Source organism: Polyodon spathula, chromosome 2 (genome assembly GCF_017654505.1).
Source record: "Polyodon spathula isolate WHYD16114869_AA chromosome 2, ASM1765450v1, whole genome shotgun sequence".
In the NCBI taxonomy this organism is placed as follows: Eukaryota; Metazoa; Chordata; class Actinopteri; order Acipenseriformes; family Polyodontidae; genus Polyodon; species Polyodon spathula.
Window position 1 is genome coordinate 37556081 of NC_054535.1, and position 19084 is coordinate 37575164.

The 19084-nt window shown below is 37.3% G+C and overlaps 1 protein-coding gene across 1 annotated transcript in view; it reads left to right on the forward strand.

Moving 5' to 3' along the window:
- The first annotated feature begins 918 nt into the window (after positions 1-918).
- The window catches only part of LOC121326529 (atrial natriuretic peptide receptor 2-like), a 41587-nt gene continuing 23421 nt past the window's right edge, over positions 919-19084 (forward strand). The window contains exons 1-7 of the mRNA XM_041269863.1: positions 919-1005; positions 2924-3115; positions 7080-7229; positions 14100-14205; positions 15403-15535; positions 16053-16061; positions 17438-17561. Of these exons, the coding sequence (XP_041125797.1) occupies positions 919-1005; positions 2924-3115; positions 7080-7229; positions 14100-14205; positions 15403-15535; positions 16053-16061; positions 17438-17561 (801 nt within the window). The remainder of the gene's footprint in view (positions 1006-2923; positions 3116-7079; positions 7230-14099; positions 14206-15402; positions 15536-16052; positions 16062-17437; positions 17562-19084) is intronic.

The following is a 19084-nucleotide window of genomic DNA, read 5'->3' on the forward strand; positions in this document are numbered from 1 at the left end:
TCCATTTTGTTTGTCTATTTATTTTGGCTACCAGTACTATGTCCTGTGCTTTGCCTTTCAACCCTTTTTTCTGTCTGTTTAATTCAAACTGTGCATCAGCATCTTCATCATTTCAAAACCTGTGTTCTGTGTTGGCTCCTGTTTCTGGTCTAACGTCACCCACTACAGCCGTCTTTGTCACAACACCACAGAGTCCCCAGCATTAAACTTGGATTCTGAGAACAGTAACCATGAGTCTGACTGACAATGTTGAATTTTACACTGTAAATTCTAGCATTGTTTTTAAAAAACCGTACTATGCAAATTAAAATGTTAATGATGTAGTCATGAGAATGGAAGTAGACACAGGATCTTGATGTGTTGGGTAAACTCAATGTAAGTGTAATGTTCTGAGAATAAATCTTTGATTTGGCTCTTGTAGTTACTAAGGGAAATGGCCCTGCATTGTTGGGCAAAGATTGGCTCAGCATGCAGAAACCAGACTGGAGAAAGATACTTGGAATTAATGACGCAGTAGGAGCTCTGTGTAATAAGTCCCAGTCTGTTTTCAGCCCCGAAATTGGTTGTGTGACCGGAGTTAAGGCTAGTCTGAAGGTGGCTAAAGATGCCACACTACAATTCTGTAGAGCAAGACCGGTACCTTATGCTTTGAAATCAGCTGTGGAAAGCCAGTTAAAAGACCTGGAAAAACAGCATATAATTTCAAGGTTGACTTTAGTGAATGGGCTGCTCCTTTAGTATGTGTGCCAAAACAGGACGGTAGTGTACACATTTGTGGGGATTACAAGATTACCATAAATCCGTGATTAGAGGTGGAACAAAAACTCAGAAATACTTAACAATAAACACACCACTGGGATTGTTTAAGTATAAACGACTACCGTATGGAGTAGCTAGCCCACTGTTTTTCAGCGAATTATGGACCAGATCTTGCAGGGTCTGGAAGGGGTCATCTGTTATTTGGACGACATGCTGATAACAGGCAAAAAGGTCAAGGAACACCAGGTAAACCTGGAAATGGTGCTGTCTGCGCTAGAAAGTCATGGCATATGGCTTAAAGAAGCCAAATGTAGTTTCTTCCAGGATTCAGTAAAATATCTTGGGCATTAAATAAATGCGCAGGGAATTAGTCCCATCACTGAGAAAACACAAGCTATTGTTGGAGAACCAGTTCCCAAGAATGTGCCAGAACTTAGATCGTTCCTGGGCCTTCTAAATTACTACGAGTTTGTCCACACTGATTAGCCACATGACTGAGCTACTGTGGAAAAATGTAAAATGGAAATGGTCTGAGGGTTGTGATCGGGAATTCTGTGAAGCTAAAACCAAACTAACTTCTTCTAAAGTGTTATATGACCCAACGCTGCCAGTAGTGCTGGCGTGCGATGTATCTCCTGTAGAAATTGGAGCAGTTATTTCACACATGTGTAGGGATGGCTCAGAGCGCCGATAGCTTTTTCCTCACGTACACTGACTAAAGCAGAGAGCAATTACTCACAAATTGAGAAAGAGGCATTGGGTATAATTTTCGGAATTATGCAATTCAAAGAATATTTATGGGGAAGAAAGTTTACTCTGGGATGGACCATAAGCCTTTAATTATGATTCTGGGTCCTAAAACAGGAGTACCATGTAGAACCTATTTCTATGAAAGACATGCTATACCTTTAAGAACGTAAGTACCAATTGAGAACACACAGGTTGCTTGTTAGGTGTTTTAATTGTATTCTCTTTGTAGGTAAATGTATTTAAACTGAGTCAACCACTATTTGAGAGCAAATTTTTGTGATCGGAGCGTGGATGTAGCGGGAGACGTGCAGACTATTGGGCTGTCTTGTTGAGAGTGCTTGAAAACCGGCTTCTGTGAATTGCATTGAGATGTTCTCTCTGTTCTGCCAGTTGCGCTATTTTTTGTAACATAGGAGATCTACAGTTGAAGTATTCTAGATAAGTACTAAACTTAAATTATTACTAATCACTTAGCCTCCACTCTCCGTGTTAGGGAAATATGTACTGTATGTGTGCTTTTTATGTACGGGTAATGATTTTAAGGTGGTTGCAACAACAGTGAACTTTTTATTTTAAAACTTGTAATTTTACTGTAATTGTATTACTATTATTGTGCAATTAGCCTTCTATAAATAAATGTAGCAGGATAGTCTGGTCAGTATAAAGTACGAAGTTGCTTGTTAGTAGTTAAATATTTTCAGTAGAAGTGCACTTGATATGTTTTGTGATATTTTTCTTTTGTGAGTTATATTTGAGAATTGTTTTGTTGTTTTTATTTATTTGTTTATTTATTTCACTAAACTGCACATTTGATATTTATTTTTCTTTGATGTATTGTGTTGTACACATTGCTACTCAGGGCTGGGTCTTTTGACGGTAACATGACGATCGCAGCTACATGGAAATCACAGCTGTTACGTTGTAATTATTGCTGTTATATTGAAACCATTTTCATTATATTGGCACCATTGCTGCTACATAGAAATTATTGCTGCTATATCTAAATTATTGCTGCTATCTTTAAATTGTTAATTGGAAACAATCACTGTTAAATTGAGTTGCCTATTGTATTAATAAACTTTGTAAACTTTTAATTGTTTTCTGGTCATGTGTTTGGGAATAATGCTAGTATTGGCATAAGTCCTTGCTCAATTAAACAAACCTTAATCTTATATTTGGGAGTGGTGTAGCGACTACATTTAAATACATTTTTAATTAAGTTAACCTGTTACATCATTTGACGTAGCAGGCAGGATATGAATCTGCACAGGGAAACCCCAAAGGATTGTTGTGCCCCTCCCTGTAGTAGGTGCTGCTTGCAATGGAGAAGCCCCTTGAGTACCATGGATTGAAGAGCTTCCTGAGTGGTGGTCAGTGCCTTAAGGGTAAGGGCAAGCCTGAGTATGCGGTCTAGGCCTTAAGGGCAAATAGAGGGGTGGGTGAGGCTGAGAAGAAAGGCCAAGATGACCACTGGATGCTCACACCAGTCTGCAGTGCCTATAGACTGCAGAAAGAGAGGGTGTTGAAGGTACAGGGCTATAATGGTATGGGTGTGGGTTCTGGTGGCCGTAAAGGCCCACACCCCCTATGTCTGGAGGAAGCAGAGGTACCACACCCCAGGTCTATCTGAAATGGACCCACCAAGGAGCTGAAGAAGGCGGAAAGGGTGAGCTGTGAAGCATGTGTGCTACATAGCAGACTACAGGTGAGTGGGGCACATACAATAGCAGAAGTACGTTTTTAAAGGGGAAGACAGACATGCTGTACATAAAAGGGGTAAGCTTTTAGTTTAATAAAATAAACTGAGTCCTTGCTGGACAAGAATATTGTGTTATGTTTTTTCCTCTTGTCTAGAAGTCATTTTTATTGGGGGGGGGGGGCATTGGTCCCCAACAGCTGTTGCTTTGCCCCAAAAGATAAAATGGATATCCTCAAACCTGGACTTGTGGAAGATCTGATTAAAATAATGGGTTTTAGTAATCCAAGTATATGGAGAATTGTGTGTTGATTTGTTCTTTTGTATTTTGGAAAACGTGAGGACACATTTTTTTTAAACCGGGGTGAATGTAGCAGGTCACTACTTTGTGTTTGTTTATTGTTTTCATTACTTTCATTTTTAGAACACCCCCTTATCTTTCATCCCTATCCCTGCGCTAATCAAATGATGATTCCAATTATCTGGATCATTTAAAAGGTTGATTTTATAGACAAGGAGGAGAACGGAATAGGAAGCAGAATGTATGAATGTAACCCTTTCAATAGTACAAACGTACCGTTATGTCATTGAATTAATGGTCCCCAGGGAGTATGAACGTACCGGTACGTTATGCAAATTTTGAACTTTGAACTCAAACTTTGAACTTGAAAAATTGAGTCTACAAAACTCCTGATGTGATATTGTAACACTAGGTGTCTGTAACACTTTGTAGTGGTCTCTTGTGCCATCTGCCAGATATTTACGGAATTACACACGACAAACCCAGTCACAAAATGTCAACAATGTCTGGAAAACGGTGAGAAATGCTCTGTGGGAAAGAAGTACTAGAAATTATATTGAATTCCTATATGGATTGCGAAATTCTTCTACTGAATCAGTTGCCACTGAAGAATATTTATATTCAACATCAAGTTACAATCGTCCAGCGAAGTCTTAGTTTTGTCGATTGTGCTACAAAGTCTCACAAGTGGTACAAAAAGTTATTGTTCCACTTGTTTGACATGGCCGTGTTGACCATCTTCCACAAAATTACTGTAAAAAACTATCCCTTTCAGCAAGATCAGGTACTGCCTCATCTCGCAGCGTCTTGAAAATATCACACAAGGCGGAAGTCATCCAGTCAAGGAGACGCCCAAGTTCAGACAACGTGACAAGGATCACTGACCTACATTTTCCTCACTGTCTTCAACCTCACCATGTGTTTACCTGGATATGATGTATACCTCTCTCTCTCTGAGGTTTTTTTTTTTTTTGGGATGTGTTGTGTTTGATCCAGATGGTTGTTTATTGATTACCTGTTATTTCTGTCAAAACCTTCATTGTGTAATAAATTGTTAATAGGCCTACAAACAAGTGTATCAGAGTGCAAATATGAAAAATTATGAAAAAAAAAACCTCACTCCAGTGGTCCCATCAAAACATTCTAAAACTCACTACTCAAAGAGTTAAAAGGATTTTTTTTGTGGTTTGCGAGTAGCGGCAGTAACATTGAAGTATGAGACGTGAGTAAGCCAGTTTGATTAGGATCTTCTAGTCAGCTATAGCCTTCATTGGTTGTCGTGAAATCCTTCAAAGGACTGACTAGTTTAGAACTTATTGTTTCAAAACAGCAAGTTTGTTTACATTACGTGGCCGGCTACTCTTGGACCACCACACGCTTGATAATGTCCTGACAGCCTGCCATTCCCCCGATTAGTTTGTGTGCCCCTTCTTATTTGTATCCCAGTTCCACACTGTGGCAAAGTGGTTTGTAGTGCTCCGGTGTATAGGTGATTTGAGGTGCTCCAACAAAGGACAAACACAAAGTTTACCGGTCAGGTTTCTTTTAATGCCCTTTAAACCGGGTTTCAAATAATAAAGCTGGCTCTACCCAGCAATGGGTGTTACCAGCTACAAAACAAAGGGGTTGCAGTCCCGACATAACAAACACAAAAACACATCTCCAAACTGGGTGCTCTGGTGCAGGTGCGGTGCTCTGAGTGCTGGTGCTGGTGCTCGTGCGCGTTCAGGTCCGGGCTTCTCGCTGCAGCTCCAGCTTTATATCAGCCGTCTGTCAAAATAAACACAACACTTCTCAATGAACCCACACTTCATTCAAGGTTCCGTCCTTGTCTCCTCCCATTAAACACAACAAAAGGGTCCGATTACGGCGTCACGATCCCCTAAAGTACCTTAAGCCCCGCCCCCTCCGATAGCTAGTTCAATCACGTCTCCTCCAATTCATGACTGAAACTTCGCTCACCGTACTAGGGCGATGACTCCAGGTACCGTAACGCCGCCCTCTTCCTGAATGGCCGGCTCCCGACTGTCCCTGGGATGAACTGCCCAACCATTCAGTAGGAGGCCCGCAGCTCCTGTTGTACAGTGCCCTCACTGGTCGAGAGGGAGATTGTTGATTCGGATTCATCGCTCTCCGTCACACACACCCTATAAAATAACCTATTTAAGAGATGTGTTTTAAATTACAGTTTGTTTTAATTCTGAGGGCGAAATTCCCTCTGAGGCGTAGTCAGGCTATACTGTTTTTGTCCATTTTGTGGCGCTTGCCCCGCTCCATCTCCTTGTCCTTTTAACACTTCTGCCTCTGTTATGCTAAAGTTATTTAAAATTGGATAGGAACAGGTCAGCACGTAGATCATATTGCCCATGTCTTCCATTGTAAAATCTTGTGAAAAGTAATCATTTAATATATTTGCTATTTTTTTATCTCTTCATCTATGATTTTGCCATTGTATCTCTTAGACATTTTATCTCCTCTTTGAATGTTCTCTTGCTGTTATAATATTGGAAAAAAAAAAACTTTTTGGAATTGGTATTAGCCCCCTAAGCAATGCTCAGTTATATCTCTCTCTTGGCCTTTCTAACTTTCTTTTTTACTTTTGTTTGCAGTTTGAAGTACTCTTTCTGTGTACTTTATTCTTGGTCCCTTTTAACTATGGACATTTTTTCATTATAGCACTGTGTTCCTCGTGCCTTGATCTGTGCCAGCACAACAATTAAACACTACATCAGGTTTCTCAGTCAATGCTCTAATATTATAACAGTATGGCCACAGCTGACACAAACTTTTTTTTTTCTTCCAGTTTGACCTAGGGAATCATTAGGTCTTTATCATCACTGACTACAATAAGACAGCCATCATAGGTCACTGCTCAAGGGATACCGTTACCATAACCCTGAAAATATGGAGTTGCAATGTGAAATAGTTTGTCAGATACTGGTGGTTTCTGTTTAGTGTTGGCAGGTTATTACAAATTATTACTATAGAGCATTACTTAATGGATTTCTTCTTCCAGTGTTTATAGTAATGCACCATGTTGTTGCCAGTTATAAATATAACTGGCAACAATTATATAAAATTACAAAAGTTTGGAATATTACACAGAAGCAGTTACTTTACTAAGGAACTTGAAGAAATGTACAATAACTTTTCAGAGAAAAAAGGGAGTGTTACAACGGCTGCATGAACTCTGTTACTTTTCATAATGTAATCAGTTAAGCCTTCCACAGATTGCATTGTTAAAGTGTATTTTGCAATAGGTGCAGTTACCTTTATCTTGAGTCACCTTGAGTCAACAGTATAGAATATATGCTTATTAAAAAAAAAACAGGTGCAGTAACATAAACAAAGTTTGTTTAAAAAGATATACATTATGCTGACTAACAGAATGCATTGCAGTGTCACAATGGAAAAAAAATACCCTGTCACTAATTTTTCATGATATAACATAAAAATAATTCATAGACATTTAGCCACATAGGGGATGTAAAATGTATGTATTTATCAATACAATAATAAAAAAAACTTTTGATGCTAAAGATTCACTCCTTTAAGAAGTTTTTAATAACGCAGAATCTGGGCTCCCGAGTGGCGCATCCCAGCGTGCAGGATGCGCCCAATAGCTTGTTGATCACCGTTTTGAATTCAAGCTATGCCATGACCGACCGTGGATGGGAGTTCCCAAGAGCCAGTGTACAACTGACCAAGCGCTGCCTGGGTGGGGTAGGGGTTACGTCGGCATTGCAGAGTGAAAAAAAAGGACAGCTGATGTCACTCATTTCGGAGGATGAAAGTGCTAGTCTCTCCAAAGGTAGTTCAGGGGTTGCGTCAGTGAGCCAGGTTGAATAATAATTGGACGTCCAATAATTGGAAGAAAACTGGAAAATTAATAAAAATAATTTCACATTTCCAATGGGTTTTTGTTTCATTATCACTTTTTTCACTTAATGGATAATAACACAAAAACATTAAGGGAGTAGCAAAATTGAACAACCTGTATTGAGGCAATGTATTCAATTTGGATAAGGTAAATGTAAATAGTAGCCTATTTGTTGAAAGGGTTGAGATGTGAATCTGTGCAGCGTAGCGGTTATGTAGTTGGAGTGAAAGTATGACTAGTTAGGATTCAAATCCTGCCTTTTTCCCCAACTTTGCACACCTAGATTTGACAATATTTGACCATTCTTCTTTACAAAACTGTTCAAGCTCTGTCAAGTTCCTTGGGGACGACTGATGGACAGCAATGTTCGTCATGCCACAAATGTTGGATTGGATTTAGGTCGGGGATCAAGCTAGGCCACTCAAGGACATTTACATTTTTGTTCCCTAGCCACTCCAGTGTAGCTTTGGCTGTGTACTTTGGGTCATTGTCATGATGAAAGGTGAACTTCCGTCCCAGTTTCAGCTTTCTTGCAGAGGGCAGCAGGTGTTCCTCAAAGACTTCTCTGTAATTTCCTCCATTAATTTTCCCTTCTATCCTGACATGTGCCCCAGTCCCTGCCGATGAGAAACATCCCCATACCACCACCATGCTTCATAGTAGGGATGGTGTTCTTTGGGTGATGCGCTGTGTTGGGTTTGCACCAATCATAACGCTTTGCATTTAGGCCAAAAAGTTCAATTTTAGTTTTGTCAGACCACAAAACTTTTGCATCATGGCTACAGAATCTCCTTAGTGTTTTTTTGCATACTTCAAATCAGATTCAAGGTGGGCTTTGTTGAGTAATGGCTTCCTTTTTGCCACCCTACCATACAGGCCAGATTTGTAGAGTGCTTGGGATATTGTTGTCACATACACACTTTGACCAGTCTTGGCCATAAAAGCCTGTAGCTCTTGCAAAGTTGCCATTGGCCTCTTGGTAGCCTCTTTGATCAGTCTCCTTCCTGCTCAGTCATCCAGTTTGGAGGGATGGCCTGATCTAGGCAGGGTCCTAGTGGTGCCATACACCTTCCACTTCTTAATAATCGTCTTGACCGTGCTCTAAGGGATATTCAAGGCCTTTGATTTTTTTTATACCCATCCCCTGATCTGTGCCTTTCAAAAACTGCGTTCTTTTGAAAGTGCTTTGGTGCTCATGGTTGAGACATCACAATCAAAAAGCATTTTATTGAGCGAATGCACGCAACAATATTCACCTGGTGTTCTGTACACCGATGGGTATAAAACGTGTAAAACTTACAAAAATTTTACTTTGGACCACACACGAAAGCCAACAATAGACCGATATTTATCATCAGAAAAACACAGAAAACGGACGGTTGAGATTGACAGCTGTGAGATGCCGTCCTCCAGTAAAAAACATAAGGGGAACGAAAATTATGAACTCTGACCAGATGTCATTTTTTATTTATTTGTGGTAATGTTCCCCTGGAAAAAATTGATAATCCCAAACTACTTGCCTTTCTGAACAAATATGTAATAAATGCGGGAGCAATTCCTACAGCAGGTCAACTGAGAAGGGAATATCTACCCCAAATTGATGAATTGCACAAGATGAAAATTGTACCACTGGTAAAGATGTTGTGGTCCCTCCCTGGAAGCGCCGGAGGGACCAACCCACCTTCAAGCCCGCCCGTGGAAGAGGGCAAAAATCAAAGAGATGGGACTTGAGGGTGGGTGGTCTTTTAAGGGTGGAGGGAGATGGCGATTAAATGGCCGGTGTCTTAAAAAGACATGGGGGAGATTGTGTGACCATGGTGCAAATGCACATTTGTTTAATTGTTTTATTAGGAATTATCCCCTGCACCTGGCTATCATTGTAAATTAGAGCCAGGTTCAGGGTATTTAAAGAAAGCAGCTAGTCTGTTCAAGGGCTGCTGGTGTGTTAGATGCCCACTTGAAGGTGTCCTCAAGTGTAGAAAAAAAGAAAGGTAGTGTAAAAACCTTTTGATGTGTGAAACTCTGTGTTTTTGTTTATTTATTTTTGTGTTACAGGTAAACAGCTTAGCTGTCCTGTTTTTTAGTTAGGTTCCTGTGCTGTTTTTAGTTAGTGCTCAGTAGAGCTAGGTGTTCATTTTATGTTTATTAAAAATAGCGCGTAAGCGCTTTGAAACCTCAAGTCTGTGTGTCTGGGTCTACGTTGGAAGGGGCAAATGAACGACCGCATATGCTGGCTGGGTTACTATATACAGCTCTGGAAAAAATTAAGAGACCACTGCAAAATTATCAGTTTCTCTGGGTTTACTATTTATAGGTATGTGTTTGGGTAAAATTAACATTTTTGTTTTATTGTATAAACTACTGACAACATTTCTCCCAAATTCCAAGGCCTGACAATTCGAGGTCTGACAACACTGCATCTTTTTTGTTATTTTGACCAGTTGTCATTTTCTGCAAATAAATGCTCTAAATGACAATATTTATATTTGGAATTTGGGAGAAATGTTGTCAGTAGTTTATAGAATAAAACAAAAATGTTCATTTTACCCAAACACATACCTATAAATAGTAAAACCAGAGAAACTGATAATTTTGCAGTGGTCTCTTAATTTTTTCCAGAGTTGTGTGTGTGTGTGTGTGTATATATATATATATATATATATATATATATATATATATATATATATATATATATATATATATATATTTATTCAACCAATATAGTATCCTTACATAAACTGAAATGCTTAAAAAAATAAAAGTAAAGCTATACTGAGTTACCAGCAGATGGCACTGCAGCAGCTTTTTATTTGCAAATAAGTCATGATAATGGAGTTGCAGAATCCAAAACCATTAAAAAAAAAAAAAAAAAAAAAAAAAAAGCTCTTTCACTCTCACCTATTTGCAATATGCCCCACAATGTAATACATAATTAGATAAAAGCTGGCACTTAACAAGTATTGGAATACAGTATGATTATATATTTTTCTAATTCTTAATGCATTCTATTTTTGTGTGTAAATGTAATAATGTATTCAGGGTCTGTGCTAAAACATATTGTACATGATCACCACCATTCGTACACGCTGCACTTATCTGCTTGTAAAGTCCAGTTGATAGGTTGTTCAAAATAAAAATTATATCATGGTAAAAAAAAAAAAAAAAAAGGCCACATTTTTAACCAAGCATTTTTCAATGGAATGCTCCCCCAGATCCAGGTGTTTTTTGCTATAGAAACCATACAAACTTCAACATTGTTACAAGTGAGTGATTGCAATGACATAATACACATTTAATCTCAGGGTCTTTATAAGCAATAATGGACACTACTCTCTATTTATTTGATCAAAATAAATTAATAATTATTAATATGGGAATCTTCCATGGCTCTCAAGTAAGTCTTATATATTTGAATCAATGTATTTCTGTTTTAAAGACAGTATAGTAGATATTCTGAACAATGGATTTACAGTGTAGTTTTCAATAAAAACTAATGTACATTCATTATGACTCAAAATACTTGTTTAACTCCAACTTGTTTAACATGTTTATATTTGACTTGGCAGCTCAGAGAAAGAGAAACATACTTTTTTTTTTTTTTTCCAGAACTCGGGTATATGTGCTGATTGAACGGGAATTACATCAAATAGAACAATTTTCCTTCTGAAAGGTTTACAATCATCACAGCAGTGGCTTGACTACAATCAAATCACAAAGCTGTTAATCACATTAATTACATCTGAAAGAAGAAAATAAATATCTGAGTTTGACCAAGGGCACCCTGGCACAGATCTGTAAAGCTAGTTTGAGTCGGCTATTTACAAAAATATTAACTGTAATTATTTTTTTTACTATGATTAGGCATGGTTAATTTACTGGCTTCATATTCATGTGGCCTGAGGTGGTTTATGTGTATATTTACTTATTTATTTAATGACATAAGTAATTGAGTATAAGTAAGGTTGGCAAACGTCTTTTGTTTTGCTTGGAAGGACCTATACTATCAGTTAAAAACATAACGGAAGTTTTCATCAACATATATGACAAATACATATAACATTAACTATGGTACATTACAACAAGTATGGGGTCAGTATTGTCTTGTTGTACACCTATTGGAAAAAACATTGGTATACAACACAATCCAGACTAGTAGACAAAGCAGTAACAAAGATTGTGTCCTGTAAGTGGATAAGTGTATGCCAAAGTCTATTACATAACCAGGCGTGCTGTGATACCAGTCTTATATACCAAACTTATTTCAATTTCAGGCTACTGTAAACATACAAATAAGAAGTACCTTATTTTGTCATTTCTGATATTGACTATTTTGTCTCAGTTGTGTGTTAAGCACTTGAGAGAAACAGACCAGAATGAAAACAAAATTCAAAGGTGCCAAATAGGGACGATGCTGAAGTTGGCTTCTTCACCAGCTTCTAATTCGCATTCCAACTTCTGGAAATGTAACACATTGAATAAGTAACTGTGGTATTTCGGGGGTTACATCGCTTTGGGCCACTTATTTCAAAGTTGATTGTCACAGAGGGGGAACACCTCTATGTCACCCAAATGTATTTATCCCAGCCCCCGAACTGATTTTCATACAAAAACAGCAAAAATCATACAGAAATCCGAGCTGTCATCATTTGCAAAGACTGTAACCCAGAAAAGAGTTTCTGCTATCTAGTCTGCAATAACGAGGTGTGAACTCAAAACATATGACTATATCTATGTGGCCACAGTACTAATTTTCATGAAATGAGAAGACATTTGTGTTTATTATTATTTAATAATTTAGCTGACACCTTTATCCAAGGTGACTTACAAGTATTACAATAGAAAATACAATATTAAAAATATTCAAAAGTTATTGTTACAATAGTATTACTATTAGTAGTAGTAGTACTAGTAGTACTAATGTTACTGTACCAACCCTCCCTATTATCCCTGGACAGCCCTCTTTTCAGGTAACGTGTCCCAGTGTCCCCACAAGTTTAGTCAAATCTTATTTTTGTCCAGCTTTTGGCTAGTTGTTCCATTTTTCATGAACGCCTGTGTTTGGCCACAGGCTCAACTGTAATTTAACATCTCCCTGATGGACGGCGGTAAATCTAAAGTCAGCTGGCCCCATTATCCACATCAGACACTTTGAGAGGAAAAGTTTGTAAAACTGACTCTAAACTGAACGATATGAATCTGTAAAGTAAGTGTTAAACCTTTGCTAAATTTATATTGTTGCTTAATTACCGTGGAGAAAAGTTTTAATTAACAGAAAACTCAAATCTGTTTAACTTCAGCTTAATCCGAAGAAGAACTTGTGATCAAAAGGTTATTCTTTTTAGAATGCCTTATATATTAAATAAATTAAATCTCAAGTGTCCTTTTTTTCTTTCCTACTATATGACAGGTTTTTTGTTCACACCTCCTTACCAAAGACTGGATGAGCGCGGAAACTTGAGCAACAGTCTTTGCAAATGATGATGTCCTGGATTTCTGTATCATTTTTGCTATTTTTGTATGAAAATCTGTTTTGGGCCAGTTACTTATTCAATTTGTGTTGTTGGTCTACTTGCAATCTGTGCCATGTTTGCATGCTGTTTTTGTATGACAATCCATTTTGGGCAGGGATAAATACATATGGGTGATGTAGAGGGATTCCCCCTCTGTGAGAATCTGCTTTGAAATTAGTAATGATTTAACCCCCAAAATATCCAGTTACTTATTAAATTTGTATTACATTTGTGGGATGCAAATAAGAAGCTGGAATGCGAATATGAAGTTGGACAAATAAGAAGCCAACTGCAGAATCATCCAACAAAGGTAGTCATTGTGTAGCAATACTCATGGTTTACAGTGGCTGCATTCACACAATCGAATAGGCCAGGATGGATTGTTCTATTATAATTGTCCTATGTGTTTTATAGTTTTATCAAGTAAAATTATATGATATATCTATATATAGATATATAATAATATCTATATATATACTATATATATATATAGATCTATATATATATATTATAGGGTCTGTGTATAATAATATTATTATTAATTAGTATTATTATTAATAATAGTATCATAGGGAAATGAGGCTTGACCAACAGCTATTTTGCTTATGGAAAGGGAAGAATAGTACTCACTGTTCTTATTATAACCGTACCATTCAAAATAAATAACAATAAAAAAGGAGGTGAAGATAGATTAACAGCCGGCTTCTCTATCACTGTACTGGTGTGGCGCGCGCTCCAAGATGTGGTGCCGCGTGTTACAATACTCAATCAGAACTGGATGTATTGATGCGACCAGCGAGTGAAGATACTTTCTCTCTGAACAAAAAAAAAAAAACAGCAACAACAAAAAACAAGCAAACGCCAGAGCTTTTCTGTCAACAAACAGCAAGTTAAAATATGCGGCACCTGAAGTGTGATACTAGACTGTTTCTACTGGTAAGTGCTTCCAAAAAATCTATTTGCCACCAATTGCTTGTCAATTTTTCTAGTTATGAATGGTTTTATGTAGACAATAGTGACATCTTTTCTTTTTTTAAATCGTTTTTATTGTTACTTTATAAACCATTTGTCTTTTACTTCACGTATGTTAGATCACGTTGTCTGTAAATTATCTAGGATTATTTAGGTGCATTGAATTGTTGAAAGCGTTTTTAAAACAAAACCAACAAACAAAAAAAAAAATATTTTCTTTTCTTTCTTCAGACACTTTTTCTAAGAGCTGCTTTTGGATGGCATGATTTAGATAATAGCGAGTATGACTGCTGGCCATTAGAAAAACCAGATGAATTTAACATGATAGACTGTGGAGGTAAGCCCCTTTACCCAATATTACCTTTGTTTCCTTCGTCACAATAACCTAAAAACAAGCAATAATAATAATAATAATAATAATAAATAATAATAATAATAATAATAATAATAGTAAATCTAAGATAATGACTAAATGTTAAATAATGAATGATAAAATGATGAATGGTGTGATATTGGTCGTTAAGGAAATCTACTATGCTTTGTGAATATTATATCTTAACAAATAATATTTTAGTAAATCATAAAACATTTATATAAACCATGTATGTGCATAGTTACCGCAAACTATTCGTACAGTACAGTATAGAAATTAAGAACACATGACCACTTTATGTTTTATATATGTGTTCACATACCATATATGGTTTATTTTTCATAGTGCACAAAATATTTGTTATTATTTTAAACATGTTCATATATATTTGAACTCATATACTGTATATATTGCATTTCCAAAAGTTATCCAAGAAGGGGAAGCTAACTAGTGTGTAGAATTATTCAGTGTAATGAATGTATAAGTTTAATGAAATTGCCTTAAAAAGAGCCTCCAGTTTACAGCATTACATGCAGTTTGCATTCTTATAGGGAGCAGAGTATCATGTGAAAACAGGAAAAGGCTGTTCATTTCAGTGCTTGTGGCTAACCAAAGTGGCAGATTTTAGCATAGAGATCACTGCTATGTGTGTTTCTTCCTTTCTTATCGTTTGTTTCAATGTGTTGTACATGTACTGAATAGTATATGTGCTGTACTGATTGATTTTTGAATTGTCTGTATTAATTTTGAACTTTAATGCAATATCTTGTTCTTTCTATGGGTTCCACTACAAAACAAGCATTTGGCACATTGCTTGTGTCAGTGATTTCTCTGTTATTTAATGCTTATTTTGCCAGGTTAACTCCAAATATAATCCACTATGCTTATTTTCAGTTTTTGCTTTTTATCAAAAGCAGTTTGGCTGTACATATACAGTGTACTTTGTCCTACTCACAAACCTTGTAATGGAAATTATACAGCACTATCAACTGCAAGAATATGCCATAATAACCTAATCTAATAGGGCACTTATAAGATGGATGGATGACCAATTAGTCTGTAAGTAATAATTCATTGGCTGTTAAAGCTGTTTAGCAGCTATCTATATGTCATGCTATAATTAACAGTGCATTCTAAGGAACAGTGATGTTTCTGTTTGAGGTCTGGAGATGGCTTGGGTACACAGACCACCAGAGAAAATTATGAGTGGAGAAGAATTCAACGTCACCTATGCAGTAACCGCATCTGATGAGTTCTATCAGTGGGCAGTAGAAAACGGTATCTTCCCCCACAGGTATTGAATGGGCATGAAAGCTGTGGGGGTGGGGGGGAAAGTCAATCAGCCTGGGTAACAAAATATAAAAGTATATATTAGAACATAGCAAGTGATTATTTTAATAATTCTTACATTGATGTTTGGAGTAATATATTTAAAAAAAAAATGAAATCAAGAATTCGCCTCTCCCTCTTACTGAATTAGACTAAATATGTCAATGGTACTGAGCTTGGAAAGTTAGCAGTGTATTTTTGGCACTTTTTCAGATGGTAACTGAAAATTTTGTAGGATTTTGTTGGGGTTTTTCTTCCTGAAAAAAGTTCCCAGAATTATACATACTACAGTAGGTAAATAAATAGCTTTTAAAATAAATTTGCAGGTCTAATGTTTCTGTTCATAACAGTGCTTTGTTGATATTTCAAGATTTGATCATTTACAAATTAGGTTAATTTATGGTTAGTTCATGTTGACAGTAAATTGTACAAGCACTTCACTAATACATTGTTCAGTATTTTGCTGATTTTTGATGTGTAAGTCATATACAGTGCCTTGCAAAAGTATTCAGACCCCTGATCAATTCTCTCATATTACTGAATTACAAATGGTACATTGAATTTCGCTCTGTTTGATATTTTATTTTAAAATACTTAAACTCAAAATCAATTATTGTAAGGTGACATTGGTTTTAAGTTGGGAAATATTGTTAAGAAAAATAAAAAACAGAAATATCTTTCTTGCATAAGTATTCAACCCCCACACATTAATATTTGGTAGAGCCACCTTTGGCTGCAATAACAGCTTTAATTCTTTTGGGGTAAGTATGTAGCAGCTTTGCACACAATGTCGGAGTGATTTTGGCCCATTCTTCTTGGCAGATTTGCTCCAGGTTGTTCAGGTTGGTTGGATGACGCTTGTGGACCGCAGTTTTCAAATAGTGCCACAGATTCTCAATGAGATTGAGATGAGGACTTTGACTGGGCCACTGTAGGACATTCACCTTTTTTGTTCTTGAGCCACTCCAATGTTGCTTTGGCCTTGTGCTTGGGATCATTGTCTTGCTGAAAGATGAATTTCCTCCCAAGCTTCAGTTTAGCGGACTGAAGCAGATTCTCTTGCAGTATTTTTCTGTATTTTGCTCCATCCATTCTTCCTTCAATTGTAACAAGATGCCGAGTCACTGCTGATGAGAAGCATCCCCACAGCATGATTCTGCCACCACCATACTTCACTGTAGGGATGGTGTGTCTGGAGGCATGGGCAGTGTTAGGTTTGCACCACACATAGCGCTTTGAGTTTTGGCCAAAAAGCTCTATCTTGGTCTCATCTGACCACAAAAACTTTTCCCACATCGCAGCTGGGTCACTCTCATGCTTTCTGGCAAACTCCAGATGTGCTTTCAGATGGTACTTTTTGAGTAACGGCTTCTTTCTTGCCACCCTCCCATACAGGCCAGTGTTATGCAGAGCTCTTGATATGGTTGACTGGTGCACCATTACTCCACTCCCAGCCACTGAACTCTAGCTCCTTCAAAGTGATTGTTGGCCCCTCTGTGGCCTCTCTCACAAGTCTCCTTCTAGTCTGAGCGCTGAGTTTTGAGGGACGGCCTTTTCTTGGCAGTGCCTGGGTGGTGTGATGCAGCACAGGGGTTGAATACTTATGCAAGCAAGATATTTCAGTTTTTTATTTTTCTTAAAAATACTTCCCAACATAAAACCAATGTCACCTTACAATAATTTATTCTGAGTTTCAGTGTTTAAAAATAAAATATCAAACAGAACGAAATTTCAATGTACCATTTGTAATTCGGTAATATGAGTGAATTGGTCAGGGGTCTGAATAATTTTGCAAGCCACTGTGTGTATGTGTGTGTGTAAGTTGCTTAGTGGGTTATTGCACAGACTTGAGTCTTTTTGTTGCCAGTAATGCAGCAGCTGCAAAAAAGTTCTGTGAAGAGCAAGACTGTCCTCCAAATTGGAAAGATGCAAATGGACAGAACTGCTGTGTACATCATGCAAACATACATTCCTGTCCACTGGGGTTTATGGTAAGAAATATCTATTATTTTTCTGTGACCTCTTTTCAAGTTAAGCAATGCTTCAGTAAGGGATCAAAGGTAATATGTTGCATTGTGATATACAGTACTTTAACATTCCTTAGCAGAGTAGAAAAATTCTTTAAAATACCCATTTTTTAGGGGGCTGTTCTGCTTAGTGTTTATGGTCGTAAGGAAAATAGTTGTATTGTAGTTTTGTTCTATAGGGTTTCACAACATCACCTATGCAGAGACTACAATCTCCTCTGTTGTCAAATCCTCCTTCTACCACCTCAGAAACATCTCAAAGGTCCATCCCTACCTTTCCCTCCTGGATGCAGAGATACTCTGTCATGCATTAATCTCCTCTCATCTTGACTACTGCAACTCTCTATGGTGGTCTTCCATTATGTGCCATCAACCGATTGCTGCTTGGATCCTTACCAGATGTAAAAAGCATGATTACATTATTCCCTGTCTTGCCTGCTGCACTGGCTACCTGTAAAGTTCAGGATTTCTTTCAAAATGTTCCTGCTTGCCTACAAGGCCCTTCATCACACAGGTCCAGAATATCTCTCAAACCTGCTGACCTGCTATGTCCCAACATGCAAGGTGAGGTCATCTGACTCTGCCTTTCTTGTCATACCCAACAAAAGTGCACCCACTCGGAGAGTGCTCTTTTAGCTTCATGGCCCCGACTCTCTGGAACTCTCTCTCAGCTTTAGTGCGTGCAGCTCCCACAGTCGCTCGCTTCAAATCAACTCTCAAGACCCACTTGTTCTCCCTTGCTTTCAATGCTGTTTAAGCCTGATATCTGTTATTAGCTGCTGTCTAAACTGTTATTTCAGGTTTTTCATTTCATCTTATTTGTATGATTCTGTATGACACACGCATCTATAATGTTTAGAGTCCTGGTTTTGTATTTAATGTATTATGCATGTATTTAATGTATTTGCATTGATTTTTACTGTTTATATTTAATGTACTATGCCCTATATTATACTGTATTTAATGAGATGTTTAAAGCACCCCCCTGTCGCTTCAAAACGGTTATCAAACACATATACTCTCTAAGTTAAGCTGGTACAACAAAGTTTAATTATTACCCATTTTTAAGTGGTATTTATTACCCATATATTTCTTACATAGACTAGGGGCAGAATATTGCAGGGGGACAAGTTAATTGTTACACTCTACCAATTTAAAAATCAGAGAGGACATTTTGAGAGGTTTTCTGAGGCCTCAGAGATGCTTGAAAGATTTTCAGAAAGTCAACTGTATGTAATGACTGATACAGAAAGTGTCATGCAAAGTGACCCAAAGCAACAAGAAGACTATATTAGTAATACCTGTGAAATAGATATTTCAGACCATGTTTCTCTTAAGGTAAGTTAAGCTCTGTATGTTGTGGATTTAGTATTTCTCTAAAGTGCTTCTTTCCAATCCAATGTTATGATTTTAAAGTTATGTTTTTCTTTCACCATGTCACAAATAAATAAAACGGTATATTGGCATTGACTCGGCATTTTAAGAAC